This window comes from Coturnix japonica, chromosome Z (genome assembly GCF_054131305.1).
Source record: "Coturnix japonica strain WE chromosome Z, WE-NBRP24, whole genome shotgun sequence".
Classification (NCBI taxonomy): domain Eukaryota; kingdom Metazoa; phylum Chordata; class Aves; order Galliformes; family Phasianidae; genus Coturnix; species Coturnix japonica.
Genome location: NC_140702.1, coordinates 27,489,960 through 27,513,679, shown reverse-complemented (window position 1 = coordinate 27,513,679; position 23,720 = coordinate 27,489,960). Strand labels below are relative to the sequence as shown.

At 36.2% G+C, this 23,720-nt stretch overlaps 1 protein-coding gene across 6 annotated transcripts in view; it reads right to left on the bottom strand.

Annotated features, from left to right (window-relative positions):
- Positions 1 to 23,720, bottom strand: part of CHSY3 (chondroitin sulfate synthase 3) — a 131,055-nt gene that overhangs the window by 33,621 nt on the left and 73,714 nt on the right. Inside the window, exon 3 of one of the 6 annotated variants that reach the window (XM_085528375.1) lies at positions 6 to 16,454. The exons of 3 other annotated variants lie outside the window; for them this stretch is intronic. In XM_085528375.1, coding sequence (XP_085384501.1) covers positions 16,431 to 16,454 — 24 coding nt within the window. In that variant the 3' untranslated portion in view covers positions 6 to 16,430. Of the gene's footprint in view, positions 1 to 5; positions 16,455 to 20,160; positions 20,672 to 20,832 lie in introns of those variants that run through there. 2 more of the 6 variants (XM_085528370.1, XM_085528373.1) reach the window with 2 other exon arrangements.

Here is a 23,720-nt window from a genome sequence, read left to right as displayed (position 1 = left end):
AAAACAGAGGGCAAAAGAAAGACATTAACTGATGTTGGTTCTTCCAACAGAGTGATCTACATTGGCACTGCTGATCATGAATGATTTTGGCAGACCACAGCTGTCTTTAAGCCCAGAATTTCCAAATATTCAATAGAGACTACTGGTTTTGTTTGGTTTTGGTCTTTGTTACAGTAGAAGCCACAGTAAGTAACTAAACCTAACTAAACAGAAAGGCAGATACTTTGGGATCATCTTTGTTACACTGACATTAAGACAGTGATAGGACAAGGAGGAATGGCTTTAAAGTAAAAGAGGGGAGATTTAGGTTGGATAAGAGGAAGAAAGATTGTGGTGAGGCACTGGCACACACTGCCCAGGAAAGCTGGGGATGCCCAGCTTTTGGAACACCTGCAGGTGGTCAGGGCCAGGTTGGATGGGTCCTTGCACATCCTATCTAATGGGTGGCAGCTCTGCCTATGGCAGGGGAATGAAAATTGATAGGCTTTAAGATCCCCTCCATCCTAAGCCATTCTTTAGTCTATGATTTAATTGCAACACTAATCAAACCTGTAACTGAGGTCTGCTTGTAATTTTTCTGAGTACTCATGTGCAGGCTGATGCTATGTGTGAAACATCGAGTATTCAAATACATCTAAAACCTAATTAGCACAGATCCTTAATAAGAGGTTTGCAGCACTGAAGATGCATTTTTAACAATACCCTGGATTTCTATCTACAGAGTACATAGCTGCCTGTACCTCCTATAGCCATAGGCAAATGGATTGCGCTACTCAGTATTCATTAAGTAAATGGACTTAATTTCAACACAACTTTTTTTTTTTACTTTTTTTTTTTTTTTTTCAGTTGGGGACCAACAATGGGACAAAGAATTAAGGGACAGATACTTAACGATTAGAATATGTGTGCCAGCAGTGATACATATAACAGTACATAAATTAAACTACTGATTCTGCTGGTATAACTCATTTTGACTGATTTCCAACATATTTCTGTGGCAAGAAAAGTCTACTTCTGACAAATTACTAATTGTAATGTCTACAAAATAGTGAAGAGATATATTTTGTGCATTAAGCAGAAGTCTAGGATTTTAAAATATCTGTTTTTTATAGGCTCTGTCCAAACAGCTGAACTACAGAGAAGTCATAGAACAACTTCTGACTCAGCTTCAACCCTAAGAGCACTCTTACCTCATTATATATTTAATGTTATGATGAATATTGATTCTTTAAAAGGCAGCATTATGGAGGAGTAAAACATTCGGTCTATAAATAAATGTAAAATCCACAGCACCTTCTAATTCCACAGAAAAATTGTCACTGAGTAGTAGAAAAAGAGTCTGGTCTTTTTCATCTAAAACCAGACTGGTCAGTAATAAGTATATATGGAAAATGTGCTAATGACACAGCAAATCTTGTTCCATGATGTGTTGTAAGTTTAAGTATAGTCAGATTGTAAGATTGGTATTGAAGTTTGTCTTAAACATATTGAGGAAATCAAGACAGGAGGCATCTGTGCCATGTAATGACATAGTGTCTCTGATAGAAAACTTGTAAACCATTTTACTCCATTTCTTTAAAGAATGGAGATTTTGCTACAGGAAATAATAATAAGCATAAGGCAGTAAACGTACAATAACTCTTAGCAAGATAAGATCTACAACGAGTATTCAAAAAGCAATTGGCATGAACAAAAAATAGGCATTGTCATATTCAGAAATACAGAGGCTTAAGACAAATTTATAGAACATCTCTCCCCATCCCATTTAGGCCACAAATCCCTCTGTACTATTATTCGGGTGAGCATTTTTTAAGCTACACTGCAAGTGTGGATTCCCTGTGAATTAGAGATGAACAGTGACAGAACAGAAAGATTACAGGATGGATAACTGAGTTCTAGTCAAAAATTCCTGGGAATGGCCTAGGTATGGCCTGGGTGAGGATGTGTTCTCTTTGGAAGAATCTTTTTTCCTCCTTCCCCTATGATTTACATTTTTAATCACATAAAAACATAATCTGATGAGGTTTCATTTCCATCTCTTCAGTGACATGCTCCATTCCCTTCCTTCTTCCTTTTAATTAAAACTGTCTACTGTGTGCTTTGCAAGGCAACTGTGCTTCTATATTCTTTCAGTAACAAATCCTAACACCTATGCCTGTTTTCTTAAAACAACAGTAGTAACAGTATTTTATTAATTATAAAACCATTCCAAAGGTTATTTATGAGAAAAGTTGCATCTGTGATTTTCACATTTAGAACTTTACATTCACATTTCCTTTTAGGAAAGAAAGAAAATATAGTACTCGAAAACAAAAGAAAAAAGCAAAGCCCATTTGCCTACTGAATGGTTATCAGCATCCTTCTTTATAGTCCCCAGTGTACTGCTCTTTCTTACATCCTCTGATCATAATCACTTGAATTCATCTTCTTTCTCTACAAAAAGGGTATCTGAGTAAGATTGAAACAATTGTAACAATCGTTACACATTTAATTTATGTAATCTCAATCTTCAAAGCAAGTTTCATTTAAAAGAGTGTATTTTTTTTTTACCAGAAATACTTTTAGCAGACGACAGTCACTGTAAAACATGATCCTAACTTCTTGAAACTTCTGAACAAGGTATTTGATCCTAGGAAGCAAAGGGAAAGATGGCTGTTTTTCTCAGAGAATGGATCTGTGCAAGGGTGTAAAAATGTCAGTGCTGTCATAAGCGATCTAGAAAAGGAGGAGGAAATTCAGATACTTGAAAATATCAAAATTAAAACCATTCTGCAAAGTAAAGCTGCCTTCAAAAGCTGTCATGATACTGAATGTCTAGGTAATAAAACAGCGGATTAAATTATGTGCAGAAAAACGTAAAATACATGCGAATAAGGCAATCCTAATTATAGCTGAATGATAGGAGACTGCGTGCCAGTTGTTAGCACTCTGGAATGTTAAACAATTGTACAGCAGGCAGTTATGTGCTAACATCACCTCACTGCTCAGTGGTGATGAAAGAAAAAGTGAACAGGACATACAGAATCAACATAGGAATTTCCACACAAAATATGTGAAGAATTTCTTTAAAGTGAAGGTGACAAAGGACGGAAACAGGCTGCTCAGAGAGGCTGTGGTCCTTCTCTGGAAATATTCATGACACATCTGGATACTTGTGACATACTGTAGGAAACAGCTTTAGCAGGGAGGTTGGACTCAATGATCACACTATGTCCCTTCCAACCCCTGCTATTCTTTGCTTCACTGACAAGTCCAGAACGATTCAGAGATTCAGAAGTATAACTGTGCCACCATGTAACTCCATAGCACATCTGAATCTTGAACACCACCTGCTGTTAGTCTGTCAATAATTTATTGCTCCAAATTAAATTGATAACTTAGGAAGAGAGAGACACTGGCCAAGGCCACTGGACAATCACTTGTGTACTGTTAGATTGCTACACAACTAGGATGCAAGGGAGTATTTTACAGTGGGCTAGCTCTGAGGCAGGCCTATAAGGGAGGGGAATAGTAATAATCAAAATCTCTTCTCATATAGAGAGCCCAGACACATAAGACTCAAAACCAGAAAGGTAAATACTGACACATCAACCAGAGATCAGACTCACAGAATTGGACTGAGTTGGAATGGACCTTTAAAGACTATTTAGTTCAGCAGGGACATCTACATCTTAATCAGAGCCTCATCCAGCCTGTCCTTCAGTGTTTCCAGGAATGGAGCATCCACCATACCTTTCGGCAACCTGTTCTACTGCATTACTTCTCTTATTGTAAAAAACATTTTTCTTATATCCATTCTAAATCTTCAACCATTTAGTTTCAAACCATTTCCCCTTGTCCTATCACAACTGACCCTGTTAAAGAGTCTGCCTTTCCTAGAGCCCCCCTTTAGATACTGGAAGGCCACTACCAGGTGTCCCCAGAGCCTTCTCCATGCTGAAAATTCATGGCTCACTCAGCCTGTTCTCATAGGGAAGTATGACCCCTTGAGTCATTTCTGTAACACTTCTTTGAATGCAATCCAACAAGTCCATGTCTCTCCTCTATTGAGGAGTCCACATCTGGGCACAGAATTCCAGGTTACCTATCACTGCACAAAGCAGAGGACCAGGATCACCTCCCTCACCTTGCTGGCCACCCTTTTTTTTTGCTGCAGCCCAGCATACTTTCTGGGCTTTCCAGGCTATGAGGGCACATTGCTGGCTCATGTTCAGCATGCTGTCCACCAGTACCCTCAAGACCTTCTTGGGAGGGCTGTGCTCCATCTCTACATCTCCCAGCTTGATCTGATAGTGAGGATTGCCACACTCAAGAATTCAACAAGTTGTGGATGCAAGAATTTTAATGCATTCAAAAACTAAGCACACAGCCTAATCTTCCATCATCTCTATGTTCAACACAAAGGCACAGTATCTCCAGAACATTTCAGTGCTACAGGCTGATGGCAAACCAGGTAAAACTGAGTCATAACATGCTTTTATTCTCTTCTGCCTCACCCTTGGTATCTTCTACATGCTACTGCAGACGGAGAATATTTGGCCAAACAATCACGTACCCTGACATAACACAATTACTTTATGCTTACTGAAAATGGTGAATGGAAAAGCTATTTTCCGTACAAAGGTATGCACAGTGTTTTAATTTTTCATATTGAATGCCTCTGTGATTTTCCTGGAGATTCTGCTGCCTTCTAAACAATTCTTATGGCAGAACTAATACAAGAGTTGGCAAGAGTTGCTGCTTGCCACTTTTAATGCCACTGAAATTAAAGGTTGGCAAGAAACACAGATAATCTGATTGTGACCAATGCAACTCTGAATTACAAGCAGGAACAAAAAGAAAAAAGAAAAATGAGAAAAAGAAAAAGAAAAAAAAGGGGGGGGGGGGAAGGGAGGAAGAAGAAAAAAAGAAAGAGATGGACCAAATCGGAATAAAGGCAACTCTTGATTTTCACAGCAGAGAAATACAATAGATAATATGTAAGTGCAACGTAATTTGCATTGCAAGCTTGGAAACTGTAATTTTCATGATTTACTGATGTAATAAAAAACAAAATTTCTTTCTACATACACACAAAAGCCCAAACCAACACACATTATTTCAAGACTATTGTATATTAAATAATGGAATGTGAATAGCGGTTTGTAAATAAACATAATTTTTCTTTGAGCACTGTTTAAAAACAACTGCTTGCATTTAACAGCAAAGACATGCTACTTTATACTCCATCCACTCTAGCTATTCTTAAGTCTACAATGCCACTAAACTACCCAACATTTGATCTAAATTTAGCTTTAAAAAAAATTAGGAATACAATCAACAGGAACAACTACTGATCTTTATTCATCCTGCTATTCAGAATTTAGTTCTCCTTAACATGAAGACTTAATATTTTCCAGTGACTTAAAGGGGTATTTCATTCACATGAAGAATCTACATAAGATCTGAGTATGGGATGATAATCCTCTGCATTAAAACTCAGAACTAAAAAATTGAAAGCTTAAGAAATCAAACTTATCACAAAAATAACGTAATTGCTTATAAACTTTTTGTAACAAAAGGTCAATTGTTGAGTAAAAATTCTTTCTGGTGTAATTCTGAAAAATGTGATAAGTTGTCAGCCCACACATAATATTATCCATTATTCATAAAAACATCACGTTTCCATTTTGAGTATAAGTTGTAAATTGTACATCAGCTTATGTGGTAACAATGCACACAGAAGAATAATCACAGTGTTCAGATTTCTGATCAGCTACACAGTCATGCAATTCTGTTTCAGTAAGTTCATATTTTAAAAAAATGTATTAGCTTATTACAAGACACGTTGAAACAATTCAGATAATCATCACATCACCATCTGCAGAGGACAAGGAAGGGAAACAAATCTGTCTTGGGGAGGTCTAGTTACCTTATGGGTCCAAGTAAGCAGGGTCAGAAACCCTGGAAGGAATTTCTCTTTCTGAAAATAGACCTCACCCTGTATAACAGAATCCTGTACACCATGAAGTTTGTTCAGAAACTCTCCTGAACTGTAAAGAGAATAAGGCAGGCATCTGGTGCTCGCTTGGTCTGACACTGCACTTTTTATGTCAGCTTACTTAGAGTGGGCTACTAATGCCAGTGAGGCACCGTAAGGCTTGTCTATGCCCACCTCTTTCCACTTGGACTTTAAACTGTACTAGAAATGTTCACACAGCTGGCAGTAGGCAATTTAGTTGCAGACAACTGTGGGGAGTAAGCACTTAGCTCATGGAAAAGACAAATTTTCCAATACTGAAGTGTCACTAGACTGAGGATCTACTCCAAAGGAGCCTAGGATAGTTTAGCCAGAGCAACATCGGGCTGTGGCTGAGGTACCAGGAGATGAAAATACTCAAGACCTCATGGAGGGGAGCCCAGTATAGGGGCGGCTAGAACATTTCTCAACACAGACCTTGTTCAGATAGACTAGGGAAGGAATGTAAGAGTGCTACATTTGCCTTTGGTGTTCCTCGTCTCATTAATTCTAGAGATACTTTCTCCCCAGATACAAGTAAATATGAAAAGAAACACAAAGCATTTTCATATCTTCAAATATTCATAACTCATAATAGCAAATCAGATTAGTAACAAAAAATAACTCAAGTACAGAAATGAGAAAGAGTATTTTAGAACTCATTGAAGTCCTCAGGATAAAATACAGACTGGCTGGGAAAAAAACCTGTAGCTCTGTCTGTATTTCTACACAATCCATAATCATGAATGTAAAATTTGATCTCTCTTCAGTCTACAGCTTGTTTTCATCTCTCCTTTTCACCGAGTATAATTTTTTTTCTTTTTTCTTTTTTTTTTTTTCCCCCCCATAATAATTTATCACTCCACTCCAAATGGACTTCAAAAAACTCTTGGATCCCTGTATTAGGGAAGGCTCACCCTCCAGCTCACTCAATCACTGGTTCATGCCCTGAAGGGATGGAGTGTATGGGAACTGCTGAGTCATGGCCTGAACCACTGATTGAACACCTGGAAGAAGAGACCAGGTCAGCCCTGCGAGCACAAGTTGATGCAATTCACCTGTGCAACTGGAAGATCTCAGGGTTGACTGCCACTGAGGAAGGATCTTGCAGGAGATCCTTCCTTTGTGGAGTCTTTCTGTAAGCCTATATCTTCAGAGGCAGGTGAGTATTCTTTTTGTAACATTTTCTCATTGTGCTGGTTCTGCTGCTGTTACAGAGTGATATGTCTTTTTTTCCTTTAAAGATGGAGATTAGAATTCAACTTGCAGCATGCATTTTAAACTGCTTTCAGCCAGGGTGCACCAGATAAAAGCACTGTGTGATCTTTCGTGCACTGCTGGCCAAAGGACATAGGCAAGTGTGGGACACAGAGGTAGTATATGCTTTTTAAACTAACTATGATAAAAGAACAATATGGTTTCAGAGCAAGAAAAGCTCACATGTAAAAAGCTAGCTGGAAGCCTTTTGAAGATCTTAGGCTGGACTGAGTTTGGCACTGGGAGCTGTGTCGCAGAGGGGAATGGAAACTTGCTATCCTGATAGCTTTTATTAACAAAGGTAGGAATAATAACTTTAGAGAGGAAACATGAAGTCATCTGGTTTCATGACATATCAAAGGAGTAACTTACCAAAATTATTAAGGGAAATCAGATGTCTCTTTTAACTAGGGTAAAGAAATAAAAAATTAGCAGATATCAAACTTATTATAAGTCCATGTGTAATATTCAAGGGAGCTGCGCTTCTTAACATTACTGAAGCACCAAACTTAGCAGGAATGTAAAAGGATTAAACATACAGATAACAAGAACACCCAAGATGACATTGTAAGGGACAAGAGAAGTGAGGACACTTGCTGTTCCAGGCTGAAAGCAGTTTTGTAGCTCAGAAATGGCGCATTGCAACATCTCAGTATGAGTTCACAGAAAAGATCAAGTTCAGATTCAATATTAATAACCCCTTTCAGAAAATTGTACTTAGTGAAAAATGAGGGTTTGAACACTCTCGTGTGTCAGATCACGCCAACATTCAGCAAATGAGATTCAGGACCTTTGGACAACAAAACAATGAATGTGTACTAGTGAAAACAGAATTCTTTATTTTTGACTTGGTGAGCACATCCTGGTAACAAATGTATCACAAGTTCCTTTTTAAATAAGAAAAACACATGCATTAGCAGATCTATAGCATGGCCCAAGTTTCCCCATTTGAACTCTCTGATTAATTTTTCTCTTCTTGCAATCACATACTCTCTTCTAACATTTGCAGCAACTTCTACAAAATCAGGGAGCAATTGAAACCTTATCCCACTGGCTGATAAAATTTTCACAGTTTCCCAGAAGTTACCACTAGAGAATTAAAAACCAAAGCAGAGAAATTAAGAATCACCCAGCCTCAATTCTCAACCAAAAAGCAACACACAAAATCAATATGGTATGATTTTCTGTGATGCCTCTTCAGTCTCTTCACACAAAGACTGTTCACCAGCCTGCATTTTGCTACACTGCATAGTGGGCCAGGCTTAGTCTCTGATTTAATCTTCCTGCACTTGCACAGCCTTGAACCATTACTCAGCCAAGGAGATGAATAGCATGAGCTGCTCATCAACATATTTTCCCTTTCTTGCTTTGTCAGATGAAAAATAAAAAAGGGAGAAAAAAGAAAGGTGAGGAGAAAGAGGGGGAAAAAAAAAAAAAAAAAAAAAAAGGATGTTCAAATTAAGTTTTCATTCCATACAGTGTAATCAAGGAGATTAAGTAGTGTTTCCTTCCAGCTGATTTTGTTAACGTTAAAGTTTATGACAAATTATGAACCGTCCCTGAGCTAAACATCCAATTAAAATAACATAAGCATGGCAGGATGTCTGCTACAGTGTTTTTCTCAAAGCAATCCTAATTACATTGCCATTCTGCTTTTCTACAGGCAGAGCAGAGTTTTCTAACTAGATGGGATGAAAATATAGTATTAATTAAAATGGATATATTCACACATTACTGAGAACTAGACTTATGCTAAAAGTAAAATCCAAGCATAGTGAGTTATATGCTTCATGAAGCTGAGAGATGTTGCACCAAATAGTCACTCCTCTTTGGTATTATAACATTTCAATAATTTAATTACTCTTTATTGTGTAATTTCTGAATTACGAAGTGGTGCTCATTAGTAAAATCAAAAAGTCTTCCCGTTACAGAGTGGTAGTTCAAATCCATCTTAAACTGCTCATATGTCTTTACAGCTGAAAATGTTATTGTTTTTAATACATGTTTGAATATTTATGTTATGAATAAAGAGGTATTACCATCCCATTGGCAATTTATAAATCAAGACAGAATTAAAACTAATATATTTCAGATTGTAAAAGATCTCTGTATTTACTGGCTCCTCAATAGTAAGTTCCAGATTTATTACAAATCATAGAACATGTTGAGCCTAGTGATTAACCATTAAAGAAATCATAATCTACATATGCTTTGTAGTGTATAACAGATCATATATTTCTGTTTTATGCCAAAACTGTAACAGCATGTTGAAATACAGAGAAAACAGTCCTATAAATGCTAACTGTAAAAAAATTAAGGAACAACAACAACCCCAGAAAAACAAGAAAGATGACAATAGAGAACAGTTCCACTGTCTAGGTGGTCAGAAGTGCTGTTTCATAGAAATATCCACAGCATATTGACAGAAAATAAAGCTTTCTCAAGTGGTTTCATTTTCTGATCAGCTTGATCAGTCAGACATGTGCATATTTACACTTACATTCTGACAGGAAGGTGGGCTGAAATGTCACTTTATCTGTCTCAAAAGCAAGTAGCTTTTGCCTTTCAAGAAAAGAAAAAAACAAATCAGAATACTATAACATGTAAATGACCTCTCATATATGGAGTTCACAAATTTTATGAGAAAAGGAAGTAGGAAATACTGTATTGGAATTTCCCTCCAGTAAGCTGAGAAAACAGGAAAGTAGTAAGGGGAGACATCATTGGTTACTATTCCTGACACTACAGTGAATACGCTGAACTGATCAGTTTACTATTATCACCTTGAAGGTAAACTTTGTTCTTCTCTCTTTCATGTAAGGTAGTTTTGTTTTTGTTGTTGTTCATTTGTTTTAACATCTAAAATGTTTATCAACGTATTTTCCTTCAACAAAAGCCATTTCTTTCTAAAATAGATGTAAATGTAAAATGCACCATTTAGAATTGCAATGATGTCTTTCACCAAATAAGTTAAATAGTTAATTTATTGTTGAAAGCCAAAAATAATGCTGGTAATTGAGATATTTTCATTTACATAGTTAGTCTAAATGCACAACAGTAACCATACTGTAACTATAATATAGCCTTCCTCTTATGACCTAGAGTAGCTTTACGTGACAACTTTGAGCAAGACTAGTTAAAAGGATCTTACTGCATTTATGTAAATTATGCAAAGGAAATTATTAGCAGCATTCACTTCTTGTCTGGCGACAAACTGAAAAAGCTGTTTCTTCACCTTACAGTTGTATTCCCTCTTAGACTTAATAGAAACCACGGACATCACTGGTCCTCCCTTTTCTTTCCAAGAGAGGTGTCTATGAAGTAATTCCTTAGTGATCTCAAACTTCAAAACAGTCACATCAGGAGCCCTGACTCATAATGACATGAAGTCTATTTTTGTACATAATAAATACAGAAGGATAATCACAGAATTATATCCATTTTCTTAAAATCTCTGCCGTAAGAAACTTGGAGCATAGACCACAATCTGGATGGAGCACACAGCGCAAGGAGGATCCACAGACAATTACATTTAATCACTGCCTTAACATGGGCTATTTCTGGTAAACAAGGTTTATTTTTGATGCAGTCTAAAAGATTTATTTCATTCAATTGGCTTAATTCAGAAGTGTCAGAGGGAAGAAATGGAATCACTTAAAATAGGAAATTATGCAAAATCATTGCTTCTTATTAAATACAGTTTCTAGTGGTCCCTGAATAGCAGTTTTAAAATGTCTCCACTTAGCACAAAAGTCTGCCTTCACATAGTTGAACTATCTTCACACCTCTCAGGAAGCAGATGCACAGGAACTTGTCAGAAGTTAATTTAAATTACTCCTGCTAACCTATGAGGTTCTACAAGCCCCAAACATTTTGCAAGCCTCAAAACTGTGAAATAAAAACCACCCTGAAAAGCAGAAATTCTTCAATTATCATTCTCAGTTTTAGAAAATTTGAAAAGAAAAAGTATATGCCAAAAAAATAGGACCACTTTAACTTAGTAAGGTCAGAGGAACAAGAGAATCAGAATTTCTCATTTGAAACAAGAACTTTGTTTTGGACATCAGTCATCTCCACCAAAGCTATGAAGACAAGATTCATAAAGGTGCCCACATATAGGTTACAGTACATGCTAAAATACATATTCTAAGGTAGAAAGTGAGCTGGTCTTGTTGATTATTCCTTTTTTATCACTTTCCATAAGGCCAGTGATGTGACTAGTGTATTGCATAGCTATCTGTTTGTCAGATAAATTTATTTTATAGAACCACAGAGTCACTATGGCTGGAAAAGAACATCAAGATCATGTAGTCCAATCACTGACCCATTACCAACACGTCCACTAACCTCTGCCACATCTACATCCAGGGAAGGTGACTCCACTGCCTCCTTGGGCAGCTTGTTCCAATGCATCACCATGTGTTCTGATAAGAAATTATTCATAAAATCCAACCTGAGCCTCCCCCCATGCAACTTGCAGCCATTCCTTCTCTTTCTGTTGCTAGTTACCTGGGAGAAGAGGCTGACCCTCACCTTCACAGAATCACACACAGAATCACAGAATCACAGAATTACCCGGGTTGGAAGGGACCTCAAGGATCATGTAGTTCCAACCCCCCTGCCTAGCAGGGCCACCAAACATACACATTTACTAGATCAGGTTGCCCAGGGCCCTGTCCAGCCTGGTCTTGAACACCTCCAAGGACGGGGCATCCACAACCTCACTGGGCAGCCTGTTCCAGGACCTAACCACCCTTCTAGTAAAGAACTTTCCCCTAACATCCAACCTAAATCTTCCCTCCTTCAACTTAAAACCATTTCCCCTAGTCCTGCTATTATCAGCCCTTTCGAAGAGTTTACTCCCCTCCTGGGAGTAAGTTCCCTTCAGGTATTGAAAGGCTGCAATGAGGTCACCCCGCAACCTTCTCTTCTCCAGGCTGAACAAACCCAACTCCCTCAGCCTGTCCTCATAGGGGAGGTGCTCCAGCCCCCTGATCATCTTTGTGGCCCTCCTCTGGACCCTTTCCAAAATCTCCATATCTTTTTTGTACTGAGGGCTCCACACCTGGACACAGTACTCCAGATGGGGCCTCACAAGAGCAGAGTAGAGAGGGACGATCACCTCCCTATCCCTGCTGACCACCCCTCTCCTGATGGAGCCCAGGATCCACCTTGCCACAACCTCCTTTCAGACAGCTGTAGAGAGTGATAAGGTCTTCCACGAGTGTCCTCCAGACTAAACAATCCCTATTTGTGACTCTGTATGAACAGACACAGGACAGTCAGAAGTCATATGTAGAACTGTCAGTGCAATGTCTTCTTTAGCAATTGAAAACATGTTCTATATAATTATTGCATGCAATGTACAGGGAACACACCTGCTTGTCAGATCTACTATCTAGCTGTACAAAAAAGGTACATCTACTGTTCTTCCAAACAAGCACAGTATTGTTTCTTCAGAAAGGCTCTGATATAGCCTTTTTTTTTTTTTTTTTTTTTTTTTTTTCCCCAGTAAAACTGACTCAGCCATTACAAAGTCAAGACACTACATAAAGGATGCTCACCATCATCAAACAAATAGATTTGCATTATACTTAACTACCGCTCTTAAGTTTACAGCCAATTGAGAATTACAGTAAGCATATCGACACACACAAAACTATCTCCATAAGCTACAGATTTATCTTCCAGAGATGGATTACAAATTCATTGAGCTCAATATTGCCATGTGAACTAAGCTATGAAGAACAGAAACTTTCACAAATTTAGCATTTAGCAACACAAATAACAAGAATATGTGTTTCATAGAAACACTAAACAAAATACAAAACAGATTTAAAACTATTATAAGTTTGCAAATTCATACTTAGAAGTGAGGGATTATAAGACCCCTTAGGAAAATACCAAATGATTGTATTTTAAAAGCAGTAAAACCTAGTCCACATCCCATATTCTATAACCACAAAAATCACCATTCACGCAGTGTCTGATTGGAATAAACTACTTATAACCTTCCACACCTGTCACTGCTTCATCCCCCCTCACTACAGTTTTTCCTTAGATGAGCTAAGAGATTTCATATAATAAGGAGTCAAGTAATTCTTACCAAGTTGTATTTCACTGGATATTCAGATAGACCTGAAGACAGTTTGTATGCTATTTTTTTTTTTCGTAAAAAGTATTTTCTACCTTATAGTTCTAGTAAATGGCACCTTTTTCTGATGTAAGAGCTCAAAAGCATTGGTGGGAGGGAAAAATCAAGCCCAACTTTCTCCAGTTTCTGAGCGTGGAAGTATCAACACTTCCATTCTTCACTGCCTTCTGGATTTAAATTTCCTTTTCCTTGACAGAATCAAGAATTAAAAACAATTACTTGCTATATCATCCCTATAACATAAATAATTGTTCTTCTCTAATTTTTTATTTCACCTGAAATGTCTGGATCAAAAGTAAGGGATATGGCAGCATCAGTCCAGGCTATGCTAAATAAAAGCATAATCTCTGAGGAAGAGCAGAGCTTCTTACCCTGAATTAAGACTTCATTCTGCTCCCTAAAACGAAAGTCTTTGATTACAAGTACAGCCATGATTCTGTGATGTGTTCTCATTTATACAAAAATTTCCTATCATGTCTGTTACTATAGAATCTCTGTCTGATAAATGAGTTCTGCTACTCAGGGATTTGCAGCTGTTTGAGTACTAATGTCACGGTGTACAGATTTGAATAATTTGCTTAAGATCTAAACATAGAATTTTTAATTCCCCCCCCCCTTTTTTTTTTCTTTTCATCTTCTTTCCCTCTTTTTATTTCATTTCATTGTTTCATTTCCTATTACTTTCCAACCACAGTCATGGATTACTTTTTTCCCCATTCAGAGAAACAGTAACCCCTGGCACTTAACAAAATTTAGCTCAATCTGATATTCATTTCTCATCAGAGATTTGAAATATATACATTTATCTATTTAAAAAGTTATTACTATTTTTGAAGTAAAATGCTACTCTGTGTTTGAATGAGATTAGCCAATTCTGTGGTTATTAAAAAAAAAGTTTGACATTCATAGCTGCTCAGGCAGTTCTCTGCAGAAAGAATCATATTTTACCTAGCACTCTTCAGTGTTCTCTAACAACCGAAAACCTTTTATGTCTGGGCATTAGGCTGCAGATAGTCTCTGACTGTTAAACTTAGGTCTCAGTTTGAGCCAGGCATTTTCTGAGAGTACAGTATTTTCTGAGAAAGTACAGTACTGCAATAAACTGTCCCTGAATTAATTTCTGCTATTTTTTTAATACTATTTTGTAGTTACATTATTGTTTCCTCACTGAGTCTGCAGGTTATCTTCAGAAGGCATAACCATGTACACTACGATTGTCTCTGTGACCTTCCAGAAGGACGCAAGATGGAGGTGGGAAGCTGCACTAGTAAGAGTCCCAAAGCAGAACTGCAGCAGCCCTCTGACCAATCTTTGGTGAAAGGAGTCCAACTTACACCTGCGTGCTCAGTGGTGTGGGTGTTGCATTAATAGCCTTCTACTTGTATGAATGAAATGTTTGCTGATAAAAGCAAAAATCCCATCACTTACACTAGCAAAGTAATTTTGACAGATGTTTAAGGGCTATAGAAAAGCACACATAAAACTGATTTTACTCTTGGTTATATTTTCTTTTAAACAGATGGATTTCTTTTTATGGCTTGTAAAGACAATTTTTAATATATACTTTAATTACCTCCATTTCATCTATACAATTTAATCACTGATTTACTTCCCTTTTTAGTACAACATCAATTTCCACACATTTAATTACTGTCTATAGCAATGAATGCAACTCATTTAAAGACACAGATAAGATGTCATGGAAAAAAAATGCAACACACCAAACAAACCCAATACACTAAAGAAACTACAGGGAGTAATAGGTTTAACTCAACATCTAATTCCACCTCATTCTGCATACTTCTTGCTCAGAACTGAACTATAACTTTATCTACAAATTCACACACCATCTCATTATCTCTGAAAAAGCCAGTCTCCTTTGAAGTGAACATGAAGCCACAAACTCTATCATTTCCCAGCTCAAACTTGGACAGACCCATTTTGATGTAATTCTGCATGCATTGAGAAAACCAGCAGCACTCCCCCCAAGATACTGTGACATTTTTAATATCAGTAGAATACAACTTAAGTCTGGTTATGAATGAATAGATCTGTCCAAATGGTGCAAGTGCTTAAGCCAGCAAAAGGAAACATATGAACATGTTTCTGATCCTGTTCTCAACTGGGAAGTTACCTATGTGAATATAAAAAATTTAGGAAAATGGTATAGTTAAGCCCATAGAATTGATTACCAGAATAAGTAAAACTTGCATGCTTTAACAAGTGCAATACTTTTCAGTATTTTTTTAAAAGATCGTGGCTTTTCTACACATGTAAGATATTTCCATTCAAATGGAGTGTAAAGCACCATAAGCATTTATCACTCTAGTTCATAAATCATTTTCCTCTCCAAGAGCAACTGCCAAAAAGATAACTGTATGTTTCAAGGGTGACATTCTACTACAAGCAAAATCTTCTGCAAAGCCTGGAAAAAAGCAATAATACTGCCACAGGCTAATGTATAGCAATTCAGATTCAAACATCTTTTACAAATGTATGTAGATTTTTAACATGCTGATACAAATGGGATCAAATACTATGCAAAAAAAGTGTGCCTTTTACATTTGACCTAGCAATAATCAACACTGATACAACTCGTTACCACTGTTCACAGGCATCAGCTGTACTTAATTTAGATCAGAGCTGCTGTGAGATACAAGAACTTGCAAACTGTCAAGTAATAGCTGAAGTACTGTATTAGGAAAAGAAAAAAAAAAGGAGGGAAAAAAAAAAAAGGCAGAATAAATAAATACAGAAATCCATCCCTAAGAACTGATAGGAATGCATGTCAACATGCATCACTGAACAAGATGACAGGACTCATGTTAACCAAGTCATTATCCCTTTTGTTGTAATTTGTGGCAATCATTACCAAAGAATTTTAGATTGAGGTCATGCTTTTCACACCATTATATTTGTGCCATAAAGCATTATGAAATCTTTACAAAATGTATAATCTAATAAGAAAACTTCCCTCACTTGTCCTGCTATGTCACAGTACCACTCGTCAATCTCCCTGCTTCATCTTGACTGAAAGCAGTCACCCTACAAAAAAAAAAAAAGATCAAAGGCAGGGCAATAGATTACATCCTTGTGCACTCCTGTAACTCCAGCTTCCATGTAACTCCCTTCAACTTCTGTACAGCCATCAGCATCGCACAGGTTCTTGGGTTCCCTTCCGCCCTATTATTTGGGCTGCCTTGTGTAGGCTACCATGAACTAACTCTAGTCAAGAATGTTTATACAAAAAATGGGTACAAGGCAAAAACAGCACAGCTGATCTGCATTATCCAGTGTAACAGAGAGAAAGCATGGAGAAGATTCCTGCGATGATAAGTATTAGACTTATCATATGACTAGTATAAGAACTGTATCATTTCTTTTAATCGTTTCTTGAATAGTCTGCATTTTTTGTATTTTGATCAAAGGTAAAACTTTCAAAAGTTAACATCAGAAACAGGTCTGAACACACTGCATAAAATTATAAAAATAAAAACCTAAGTGAAAGGAGAGCAGACTACTCAATTTTAACCAGATTTTCTTTTTCCTAAGGTTAGCCTTTGGTGCTAGGAACTAAAATAAGTGAAAGAATTTCCAGTCAGAGTGCAAGACACATATGATCAAACCTGATGAAAATAAATTTTAACATAATGTCTGGAAATACTACCTAGTTGATTAATCTCCTTTCAGGTCATTACTTCCCTCCTTTCACTTTGACTTTGGATGGCTACTGTAACTGAGCTGCCTTTTTGACAACCTTTTCTTCTTTCATTTGTCAAAAACGCTAAAAAGAAAATTACAATTGAAGCCCTCATTAAAATTGAAGAGGGAACCTTGTTGTGAGCAATAACAGAATTATTTTGGATTATTGTTTATTGTCTGTTTGTAATCAAACCATAACATGAGGGCTGGTAATCTGGTAGAGTAACAGTGCTGTAACTCATGGTTAAGCCCAGAGTCACACATATCAATATTTACAAATCTCTCCCTAAACTACTAAATCCTTGAAGAAACATCTCAAAATAAAGACTTCAGGCAGACTAAGTTAGTGATTACTATTTCTATAAAGTAGGATATAAAAACATAGAAAACTATGCACTCTTGTGCACCACTCTTAAGGGGATTTTATCTTTAGGGGGATAGGTTTAAGACCATTCTTAGCATGAACACAGATCATGCTAAATTGTACAAAAGCTAAGACAGACTTTTACTGACCAAAATAATCAAATTCTGACCAAAACAATATCAACCTTTTGAGTCAGTTGTCTTTACATATCCTTTGAAGCTACACTTAATACACCATATTGTGTTTTACTTAGTTCCCTTGTTCTAAATATGGCCATCAAATGTTTGTGGCAAACACACTCCACAGTTATTTAAGAAACTTTTGGCAATACTTCTGTGAGAGCTGATACATGGTAGTACTTGCCAGATATGATCAAAATATAACTTTGTCATCCTATTTTTCCACCTGCTCATGGTTTTTTTTCGAGACTGTGAAGTACATTTCTTTCATAAGAAACACCATAAGAAAGGCAAAGTTTTCTGCAAACTGAATTTTCTGAATTTTCTCAGCTAAAATCTGTTTGAGAGCCATTTATAGTGTTGTAACAACACAGCCACCATTATTATTTTACTGCTTTATGAGAAATCTTGTATAGTTTCATAGTTTCATAGTTTCAACTATGAAACTATGAAATCTTGTAGATTTGTAGATTGCTCATTGACAGTCTTATCTTCAAGCACAAGTAGCACAACTTACTTTGTAAGACTGTCTACTTCATTTTCCATAGTCTTTTGCTTCATACAGAATGTGCTCTACAGAAAACACTTGTTTTCATACTGAAGTAGAAAGTTTTGCTTTTACAATTGCTTTCCAGCTCTTGATGTTGTTAATTACTAATGATTATGGAAACCATGTATTATACAGAAAAAATGGTTGAGAAATATGTTGAAGATAAATAGTTATAAATCTGCATTAGGTGCTAAAGTGTGCTACCTTCATTACTTACGGAGAAACTGCTTCCTGTGTTTTCTCATTACCAGAAAACTGAAGGTCAGATTTAGATATTATTTTGCTGAAACTCATTAAAAGCCATATTATACATCGTTTTAATAGTGAAAATCCTCAAACAATTCTTTAACTTATGGTTAAGTGAGATCTTTTGAAAAGACTGCCCGTCTTTGAAGATACAGAGATACAATAGCCTACATAACTAGTATTTAAATAGCTAATTGCCTTAAGTACTAAGAATTATACTTTGTTTCTTGTCTAATTTTTTCTTATTTCAACTCCTGTTTGCTTTTGTATCTTGCCATGCTTTTGTATACAAAGTATTCAACAAACCAAAACATCCTATCCATGCAAAATTTGAAATATGAACAGGGATTAGGAAATTAGAATGTATTATGGAGGAAGTTTCATCAATTTCAAGTGCTTCCATCCACAGCAACCTAAAAAGACATTATTTTTAAGAACAGAAAACAAGTAAATATTACTGAGCATTCTGAGAGTGCGTGAGTAAAGGAAGTGAGTAGTGAAGCACAAGTGAGTAGGTAAAGGAAGAATGAAGAAAGAATTTCTTCTCTATACTTTCTCCTATAAAAGACCTGCTCAACTTTCTATTTCACAGTTCAGACTTACGGCTTATGTATTTCTTGTTCTCTCATACATATGCAGCAATTCACAATATTTAAAGAAGGCCTGGGTATATTTATCATTTATTTTCTTCCTCTGTCTGTTTTTTACTACATGGAGCAGTAATTTGAGAGGCAGAAAATCAATCTGCCTTTAGTGTTTCCCACACAACATCAAAGAGAGCTCAGAACTGACCCAACCTGAAAAGGAATGACTTGTAAGCAGCACAATGCATTTTAATTTTATAAAAAGATAGTACTAACTGTTGACTTGGCCAACCTTTTGGTCTTCAATGTTTGACCATTTTCTGAAGCAAAATAAATAAACAAAAATTAATGCTTCTCAAAATGGAAAAAAAAAAAAAAAAAAAAAGAAGAAGAAGAAAAAGAAAGAAAAAAAAAAGATAAATTTTGATCACTAAATAGTAAAGACTGTTCTTATGTTTCTTGAAGTCTTTTCATTCAGACTCCATATACTGGATTGCTGCAACTCACTACTTGTTCAAGTTTCCATAGGTAACAGACAAAGCTAGGTACCAGACAACAGTCTGAAATGGAGAAAGATGACATTGACAAAAAGAGTACTGGCAACGTGAAAAGAAACAGAAATGGGAAAATGGCAAATGCAAAGGCAATTGGGAAAAAAAAAAAAAAAAAAAAAGGAAAGGAAAGAAAAAGAAAAGACGAACATCTGTAACAGAAACTGAATAATAGTTGAATGTTTGTTATTCCCAGTTCAGAACAGAAACTGAGCTCAGGAAAAGGAGAATGAAATGCAAGAGGGCAGCAGAAATGGATGAAGCTAGAAATACATTTTTGAGTAGTCAGAGGAATTCATAAAACCACCGCAGAAAAAAGACATGAATGTAATGAAATGCAAGATCTCATAGGGACTGCTTGATAAAATGGCAGTTGTTTTGTTCTCATACTATGGCCTATTTCTTTCTAAACTTTGCATCTGTATTTCACTCATAAGAAGCAAAATCTTTTTTTTAGATTGCCTTTATTTTTGTGTTTTCTCAGTGTATAAAAAGCACAGAAAATCTAAACACAATGTCCATAAAATCTTTATATACAAATTTACATCTTAGATGCCAGAATAACTTCACTTTGAACAGTTTCTATATATAATTTATTCTATGATGCTGGTGTTACAAACATGAACTGAATAATGACATTTACTTCCATACAAAATAATCAGTTTGCGTTCTACAGTCTTAGCAGCTTATGATTCACAGGATAAAATAATTGAAGATTACCATAACGCACTACAGAACTGAAACAGAATTAAAAATAATAATAATAATAAAAAAATACAAATTAAATTGAAATAACTGGAGTAAGGAAAACATTTGGATATTTATCCTTTTTGTTATTTTTGCACCACTAACATGAGGCTTTGCTATGCCAATCCTGGTAGAACTAGTAATTTTTATAATCTTTTAATCAGTCTGAGAATTTCATGTTTTTGAAGGTAAAAATCCTCAAGATGTCCAGTACCTCAAAAGTAAATATCTTCTGATTCAAAGCACAAAGTTTGATTTAATAATTCCAGTAGTCCACTCCGTTTGGTCCCTTCTTACATACAGCAGCTTGAGCATCGAGTTTTCTGCTACAATATATAGCTAATGGAAAAAAGATGTCAAAAATTTGAAGTGTCAAAATCTGTAAGCTTGACTACACATGGGTAATTAAATAACAGAAACAAAGGAATAATTTTAATAATTATTGTCTCAGTTCCTTATAGAAAAAGTTAGAATGGTTTGCGTTACTGCTCTGAATGTAATTTTTCTGGTTTTATTCACAGTTATGAAAATAGCTTGAAATTTATGCTGTTCCCTCTTGGAACTTTGTTTTAGAAAGTTTTGATTGAAACAGCAAGATATTTCCGTGTTTTATGACTTTAATTGGAGAAACTCTGATTAACTAAATCTTCAGCAAAGATTTCTTTAACATTTTTTAAACTGCAACTGAGTTCAGCAGGTGTTACAGTTTTAGACAATGTCATCGAAAACATTCTCCTTTTGTCCACCAAATGTTTGTTCCTAAGCCCAAAAGTGAAATTACATATCAATGCAATGAAAAAGCTATATGTTTTAATGTACAGAATGAGAGAGAAAAAGAAGAGTTTTAGCAAAGTGTGTGGTGGTAAGAAATGCAAATGAAAGAATTCAATACTAATGAAAGAATTTCATACAAAATACACAGAGTATTTTTTATAGGTGCATTATTTTACTATATAAAATTGTGTATATAAAATTGTAGTATATTTTAAATACAATATGCAATACTGCATAGCTTTTGGCATGGTTGTTAAGGAATATATAGGTGGCACTGAAAGTAACGCCTCCTATTTATTTCCATGGAAGCTGCAATACAGAGAGCAGAATAACACTATCTGATAAATTCTCAGCTTTAAAACACTATTTTTCAGCACAGTCACCACATTAGGTATTCATTTTCACCCATGCTGAAGAAGAGCCATATTTGCACCACTTGCAGAGGTGACCTGCTGCTTCAGATCTGCTATGACAGTGTTGTTAGGAAAAAGTTGTCCACCCAATCCATCATTATAAGCCTCTGGCATTGTGGGCCAGCATAATAAAATAGGATGTATTATTTTTGGAGCAGCTCTTGTACATGCAGAAGCCTGAATCTGCAAACTCACTTCCTGTGTCTTAAAACATAAAAGTATAACTGAAAATAGCAGAAAAGTTAAGGCTGCTAAACTAAAATGCAATGACAAGAAAAATTTAGAGATTCTCACTTTCAAATATAATTAAATTGACATGTTTTCCTCCTCGCAGTTCATGGAAACCAAAGAACTCCTCACATAAAATACAGCCAGTATGACAACTGTTCAGTTCTGGAAGGATGACTCATTTTCTGCACTTTTGGGAAAGCTCTTTGTCAGGCTTAATGAATCTACTTACAATGGTTTACTGGCTTACTTATTTAGTCTGGCTATTGTAGATTTGCAGAACTGTCTATCATTTGGACCAAAGCCTGTTAAAATGCTTGTCAATCTAAAAAAAAAGCTAGCTAGAACAAATGAAGCAACCTTGCAATTTCATGTAGTCATCTCACTGAGAAATTGACTTGGAACAATATAAAGCTTAAGAATTTTTGTTTAGTTTGGTTTATGGTTCCTTTTAGAAGGAAACACCATCACTGCTTAGGGTCTATTTTTTCTCACTGGCTGGATGCTTCACACACTTTTGTGCACACACTAGATTTGAGCTGACTAGTTCCTGACTGCACCTAGAACAAAAAGATTGAACTCTAATGTATCTGTTCTGTTATTTTATCAGCCATTTAATCTTCCTGCTCAATGCAACTTCATATTCCATCTTCTACATCAGTGAACAGTGTAGCATGGATATCAGCTGCTGTCCATCATCCCAAAGCAACACTTTGAAAGAAGTCACCAGTATAAAACCAGTTCACTGCTGCAGCTGAAGAATTCTCCTCTGTGTTGCAACTGCCCACTTGGTTGATCACAGCAACACACAGTGCCCAAAAGACATATCCTGCCTCAGCTTTTCTCTGACATCACTTTTGACTCGTCTGCTTAGGTGTTGTATTCAAAGTCTGGTATCTGCACGTCATATTTGCTTCGCTCCAATCAAACACCTATTACTTTCACACGCCAGTCTGTTGGATTGTTCCCTTTGTATCAACATTTTTCAACCTTTTCTAAAAATTATCACCTTGCTATTTTAGCCCACAAGTAAATTTAACTCTTCAGTTACATTGTCTAGTATGCTCCTTTGGACATCACTATCATTGTCTTGATTAATCCCATTAGCAAAAATGTTGGTAGCTCTCACTTAGAATGACTTTTAATCACTGCTCCCAAGAACTCAGTCTCACTCTTGAAATTCCTCACATGCTCATAGTTTACTCACTGCTATTTTCCCTTCTAATGTACTCCACTTCCAGATCGATACTGCATTCTCATTTCCTGCCATATTTTGCATTCTTTCATTCTCTCTGTGTCCTCACCATCTTCTTCATTTCAGAAATCTAATTTAAGTAGGTAACAAACAACCTGGCAGCAATATGCCAGGAAAGGTCATCCATTTTCACAGACTCACAGACAGACTGATAGATCACAATATTCATCACAAAAAAGTTTACATAGAGCAAACCTTCACCTACCTTGTAGTTAAGCCTTGTATTAAAATCTACGTGTTATCCTTGGCAAAGAAGCAGATTTTCAAAAGGCAAGTCCGGATCTGAAGGCACCAAAGAGAAGATAACCTGCCACTTGCCTCGATAGCTTTTCCAGGATTTAAACATATTCACTTTAAAAGGATTTGTAAGATTTTTAGTTTGAGTTTCTTTGTTTTTACTTCGTTGTTCTTTGTTTCATTATTGTTTTTTGTTGATAAGAAAAAGAGCCATATAGTAACAGCATTTCCTTTTATATGTTCAAATAATCCAGTCCTATCTTCACCTCTTTCCTAGTAGATGCATCGCTCAGCTCCTGTCTTCCTTCACTTACATGTTCTCTAACACCTAAGCAATTCAAAATGCATTTGCTAGACACCTTCATGTGACAGTGTCATGGTTTTATGATTCCTGGTTGTCGATATTTCACTTGATATGGACTGAGCCAGCCTATAAACCGTTGACAATCGCAAGTTTCCTTGGTTGAAGAAAAAACTCCTC